The 6774-nt window shown below is 51.3% G+C and overlaps 1 protein-coding gene across 1 annotated transcript; it reads left to right on the top strand.

Annotated features, from left to right (window-relative positions):
- Window positions 1-950: 950 nt before the first annotated feature.
- amdX (putative C2H2 transcription factor (AmdX)) lies at window positions 951-4619 on the top strand (the record flags this gene model as incomplete). The annotated part of the gene is made up of 3 exons (XM_015556486.1): window positions 951-1044; window positions 1108-4473; window positions 4534-4619. 3 exons carry the CDS (start codon window positions 951-953, stop codon window positions 4617-4619), a joined length of 3546 nt encoding a protein of 1181 aa, XP_015402676.1.
- Between the last annotated feature and the right edge of the window lie 2155 nt (window positions 4620-6774).

The raw sequence follows: 6774 nt of genomic DNA on the forward strand, positions 1-6774 counted from the left end.
CTTTGGATCGTCCTTCTTCTTCAACCGCTTCTCTTCCCCCCACTATCCCACTTCCCATTCTCTCTTCTCCTTCATCCCCCTCCCTCCTCTTCTTCTCGCCAACGCTGCTCTTCCTCATACGTTTTCGCTGGCTTATCAGCAATTGATTCGCAGTCCAAGTCCCGTATCAATTCGGCTATCTCCGGCGGGCCCCTATCCGATCGATTTCGACGAGAACGCCCGCATCAAACGTCGGACCAGTTACTCCTGTTGCTCCATTCGGTTTACGCCAACGCCATATTACGGTCTGGAACAAACTGACTGTGAATGAAGTCATTTCGTGTCATTTTTGCTCTCGTCAATTTCTGTAAGTTTAGTATCCGTGGTTCGTTTTCTGGATTGCCTCCAAACCTTAACCCCTACTGATTACACCTCGCTCAAGTTCCCCAGGAACCACTTCGCCACAGCCCAACTTAACCTCGTGGTATCTGCTCCCTCGGCTACCTCTCTTCTCCTTGACTGGGCAATTCGCTTGAATTTGTCGCACTTTCATTCCAACCACTGGTCTCACTTGATCGATTCACAAGCTTAATTCCACCGTTGTCGCCCGTTAGATTCGTTGCGCTGGTTGGTTTGCCCACAATTATCCAGTCCCTTTATAACCCCCTCGCCTCAACGGGAGCAATCTGTCTCATTGACAATCCCGCCCCGTAATTCATTACTTTGTGCAGAGGTCACTCTTACCGATTACGTGGCTGACTCGACCGAAAAGCAGAAAGCAGTCGATGTCCAGGGACAAAGGGTGTTTGCAGTGACCTTCTGAGGCCCCTACCTAGCAAGAGGATTTCGCCGATTACCACTAGTGACGTCCTTCTATAATCCCCTCATTGTCATTTTCGCTCACGCTGCAGAAAACACCACTTGCCAAAGCCGGTGTCTGTACGAGCGATCTTGACAGAGAAAGTAAAAGGATGTTATTAGACACAATGGTGGGTCAGGACCCGGCCACCAGCCCCAAAACCGAAGATCTAGCGAGTATTAGCGAGGTTCCCGGAGATATGTCTGGTGAGTGCTTGTTTCCGTGGTAATGGAAATCATTTGTTGCGGTTCCTGACCAGGCATCGTCAGCGCCGTCTACCAAGGAAAACACAAAGAAGGCCGAAACGAACGGCCAGGTCACGACGACGCAGAACAACGTCCCGCCACCCAAAACTGATAAGCCTCGGCCTCATGTGTGTACAACATGCGGCCGTTCGTTTGCCCGGCTGGAGCATCTCAAACGGCATGAGCGCTCGCATACTAAAGAGAAGCCATTTGAGTGCCCGGACTGTTCGCGCTGTTTTGCTCGTCGTGATCTGCTCCTGAGACATCAGCAAAAACTACACATGACCACCACTCCGTCGTCGCGACCCAGAAATGCCCGGAGAGAAAGCACGGGAGCCGCTGGGACGGGGACAAATCGTGTGCGCAAGAACTCCATTGTCAACACGTCCAGCACCATGCGCCCCAGAGCCAATACCATTAGTCATATTGATGGTGCTTCTCTGGGACTGCCCAATACCACCAACCCCGCGCCAGCGGCGCCCACCCACGGCCATGCCTACCATCCTAGTCTAGGCTCCGCACCGGTGGGATCCCATCTGGATTATCGCGGGTTCAGCTCCGCTCATCCCCCGGTGAATGGCCTGACGAAATTGGAAACCCATGGACTACCGATGGATCTTTCGGGCGGGTTGCGTACGGCTCCGGTGTATGGTAGCTTCGATGTCAGCCTGGGAGATATGTTCATGGGTCACAGCACCATCAACCCGGCCCAATTGCACTTTGGCGGTTCGCCCCAAGGGTACGGAAACGATTCACCTTCCTCGCCGTACACCCAGGGTGCCCATCAGATGCCGCCCACCGATCCTATGATGGAGGATGACTTCAGCTTTGATTGGATGAACGGATTCGATCCATCCATGCAGATGGGGAAAGGTAACGAGTCAGTAATTGACGAATCATCGCCCTCGGCGATGAGCACCGGGAGCCAGAGTGGCATCAGTGAAGCCATGATGGACGGAGGGCACCGCTACTCCGTTTCATCAGCGAGCTGGCACAACCCGTTTCCACCCCATACCGGACCGTCTTCCAATCAGTTCATTAACTACACATCTCCCACTTTTAATGATCTAGGAATCCCCCCGGAAACTGTTTCGCCCAAGTCTCTGATGGCGCAAAACCCGTTTGCTGAAAGCTATGCCACCCCTCCCTCCATGACCTCGGTGGGCCAGCCCATGGTAGGAGGACATTCGCAGAGTATGTTATCATCCTCTATGGCAACCAACGGAGACTCTCCTAATCCTTTCAACCTACCTTTCGCGAATAGTGCCCTACGAACTCACCATTCCTCAAGTTCAACCGATACCTTTACAGACTCCACCCGACAGGCTCTACTAGCCAGTATGGCCCAACCCACCGGTTTCAACCACCGCAAATATTCTCAGCCAGCTAGCGGCATGCTTCACAGCCGTGACCTCTTCTCGCGCTCTTGCAGCTTCAACAGTTCCGGTCCGTTGCCCAGCACTTCCGACATGCAACGCTATATCTCAGCTTATATCACCTATTTTCACCCGCACATGCCCTTTCTCCATATCCCGACCCTCGACTTCCAAGCCCCCGAGTACACGAATAATTTACGAACCCCTAGCGGCCATCTTAATCTAAGTTCTACTGGTGTTGCCGGCGGTGGCGGCTGTTTGATCCTCTCCATGGCAGCCATCGGTGCGCTCTACGAATACGACACCGCGGCTTCCAAAGACCTCTTCGAAGCTGCTAAAAAGATGATCCAGCTTTATCTAGAAGAACGTCGGAAAGCAGACATGTCCGCCGCTTTTGGTCGGGCCAATTCTGTCCGCGACAACTCGGTTCACAACACTCCACTCTGGTTGGTGCAGGCGATGCTTTTGAACGTCATTTACGGTCATACCTGCGGCGACAAAACCTCAGCCGACATCGCGAGTACGCACTGTGCAGCGTTAGTCAGCCTTGCTCGAGCCGCCGAGTTGACGCATCATCTAGATTCGAAAGATCTACCTCAGGATTATCTCAACGCCGGTCTCGGAGATAGAGATGGTTCTCCAGGCGCCAGTCCTGACTCTGAGGCCTGGGCCTCCTCCAAGGAACGAAAGGACTGGTTGGATTGGAAAATAGTCGAGGAACGGAAGCGCACTCTTTACGCCATCTTCGCCCTCTCCTGCTTCCTAGTGTCCGCTTATAATCACGCTCCTGCATTAACTAATTCTGAGATTCGCCTGGACCTTCCATGTGAGGAAGATATATGGGCAGCAGAGTCGCCTCAGGCGTGGAGAAAGAAGGGCGGGCACCTTGCATTCCAGAAGGGCATGTCCTTCCCTTCCGCTCTGACGACGCTTTTGACCGCCAGCCAACGGGAGCAAAGTCAATCGCAGACCCCCACCAGCAATACTACTACGTCAGAAGACCCGTCAAACAATGCTCTCAAGCCCAGCACATTTGGTTGCCTCGTCCTGATCTACGCTCTGCATAATTACATTTGGGAGACTCGTCAGCGACATATGGGTCGACAGTGGACTGCCCGCGAAACTGATGCCATGCAAGCACATATTGAGCCAGCTTTACGGGCGTGGCAGGCTGCTTGGGCGAGCAACCCTATCCACAGCTTGGAACGGCCGAATCCGTTTGGGGCAGGCCCTCTTTCAGCAGATAGTATCCCATTACTAGACCTGGCTTATGTTCGGCTGTTCGTTAATCTAGGTCGCTGCAAAGAAGCCTTTTGGCAACGGGATTGGAATGCCATGTCGGACGAGCTCGCGCGAGGTTTTGACATCGTCAATCACGTGGAAGATGTTCCTTCGGATGTGCTAGATCCGTCCATCACGGAAGGCGTCTTTCACATGGACAACCGCCGCGATTCAGTGGCAGACCTCGGGGTAGCGGACCTTGCAATATCCAAGACTCCTACGCAAGGGCATCCAATGCAGACGACTCTCATGGGCGTACACCGTCCGGGCCAGTCAAAGCGCGAGAGGCATTTACGGAAAGCCGCTTTCTATGCAGCAGACTCAATCTCTATGTCAGACCGGCTCGGGAATACTTTCGCGGAATTTACATGCCGAGACTTGCCCATTCAATGCGCGATGTGTACTTTTGACTGTGCGCAAGTCCTTGCCGAGTGGATTACAACTGTACAGGAGCGAGTGGGCCCCTACTTGGGGCTGCTAGGGCGTGACGAAATTGACCTGGTCCAAGCTTCGAAGGTCATGTTGCTGGAAGAGGAGGATTGTAAGCTCTTGGAGAAGATCAAGGAGATACTCGCTAGTATTGAAACCAAGATGCAAGCGGAAGTACAAACCAGTGCAACTGTGTCTACCCTGAGTGTTTTACAACGGCTACCTAGCGTTGTGGAAGGGGGATATGGTTGTAAGATTCTGATTGCCACGGCAAGCCTTTTGGACAGGGCTGCTGTCTGGCCAGGTGAGCTCAATCTTCTCCCTTACAACTCGCGTGATTCAGACCAAACTAACTGTCGGCCAGTCACAAAGCTCATGGCTCGATCTCTCGAAGCGCAAGCTATGCGACTGAAGGAGCGCGCTGAAAATTCGGCCATGAGAACGGATTAAATCAACCGGCTTGAGTGGTCCATTTTTCTTCTGCTCTCTTTTGTATTTACCTGCTGCTGAGGTTTCACAACCTTGGATAGGGTTACGTGGCCTTGCTCGCTTACTTTATTTTCCCTCGTCTCCGTTTCAGTGCAGTAAGACGAAGTGGTCTTGATTCGGGAGCTGGTGGCTTCGTGCTGCTTAGACAAAATCTCATGTGATCGTCTAGCATTCATATGAGTTGATTCTGTTACACTAGCTTTTTGAGTTCGATTTGCGGTTTTCTATCCGGGCCTTACCATGCATGTTCCTTATGACGCATACTTGATCGGTGTTCTACGATGGCTGATTTTGTGGAGTTTTGTTCTTGTTCGGGTGGGCGCTATGTCTCTTCTTTCCTTTCCTTTTTTATCATATTCCCCCCTTCCCCTATGAGAGCATTCGATACACGCTGTTACGATAATACGCAAAGTGATATCCGAGCATATCCTGCGAGGTGGAGTTGCATCACTCTAACCGGTCAGTCGGGTTGTACACCGGTTTTGTACGACTCGATATCATTCCAGTTATCCTTACTGTGTGACAACGCTGGCTCTTCCTGGTGTCTGCCATGGACGATTGTTCCCTGTGTGACGCAACGTGCGCTTTACCTTGTGTTATTTCCATTTGACTGCGTTTCTGCTCGGCTGTGACGATTGAAATGCTATTTCCATGTATTTTGCACCATGTTCCACGAATGTTTGAAACCACCGGGACCACCCATGTGAGAAGTGAAGGACTGAGATATTCACGATACCCAGGCCAGTTTTGATGACATGATTTCACAGCATGAAAAAAGAAAGCTAAAGTATGCTGGCGAATGCCTCGATCTACCCCATCTTTGTGCATATATAGCCATACATACATGATGTACATATTGAATCAAAGTGCGTTCTGATATTTAAGTGGCCAATGCGAGTGACATACAGCTACACGTTGACTTTCTCGCACAAGCGCACGACGCTATATTGAAATGGGTAATAATAGGCATACTGCCTGCTGAGTAGACTAACCGTAACCAAGTATCCTCCTAGCTACCTAGTATTATCAGTTATCACCCTCAACATTGTATCAAAATCGTCCCCGTAATGTCCAGACCAACGTAACCCATCTTATGAACACTCGTGGAATATCTGTAAGCATCGGTAAGCCCCCGAGCCGGACCACCAAGATAATAGGAATACGTAATACACCGGGCCATATGCAACGACAACCATCAATGGGAAACCACTCATCACGATGGAAACACCTTTCTCTTCCAAAGAGAGAACAACTAATGCGTACCTGAACAGAGCAAAACCCTAAGTGTAGGTCAGTATTAAGTTGAGTCGCCACCGTTTAAACCGGTGCCAGGTGATATTCTAAGTCAGACGCCGCTATGGTCCAAGGGACATTTGGATAGACGTGCCGGAGGCGTGAGTTATTCTTCTATAAATGGGTAGGTATTCTTCAGTACCAGATGGAAGATATAGAGAATCGGATGAACAAAAATATACTACGAGTGTTGCCCTCAAGTGAAACCAAGAATGTCGATAGGATCATAATCGTGACAATCAGTACAATGCATAAACCTAGATTATCTATCTACATTAAACAGCCAACTCAGCCAGGCTTTCCTTTCACATTTACTTTTTGGAATGGCAGTGCAACAATAAAGCAGTATGTATGATATGATATCTATACAATGAGTCTCTCGAAGGAGTATTTCCCAACAGCCTTGCGACGTAAGTATCCAATCTCCCGATTACTCCTCGTTTGAACCTCGCCCGTGGACTTCTTCACCTTCGTCTTGCTGACGTCCGTCGAAGCAGCCTTCAGCGACAACGGGAGCATCTTGCCGCTTGCGTCGCCTTCGAAGCCTTCTTCCTCCGCGGAGCGGAAGACCATCACGTCTGCGCCGTTGAGTTTCTCGAGGCGCACCAGCGAGGACGCTGGTTCGTCGCTGGCCTTGGGTTTCCGGGTCGCGGCGGATTTGGCGGATTTGGCAACGCTATCTGTGTACCGGAGGTATTCGCCGAGGACGCCTTTTAGGTAGGAGGCTTCTTCGACGCCGGCGAGGGCGGCGGAGATTTCGGATTTCATGTCTGCGATCAGGTCCATCTCGCGGGTTGGGGTGTCGTCGAAGGCGGTGGCGGAG

This window comes from Aspergillus nomiae (assembly GCF_001204775.2).
Source record: "Aspergillus nomiae NRRL 13137 chromosome Unknown contig00413, whole genome shotgun sequence".
NCBI lineage: Eukaryota > Fungi > Ascomycota > Eurotiomycetes > Eurotiales > Aspergillaceae > Aspergillus > Aspergillus nomiae.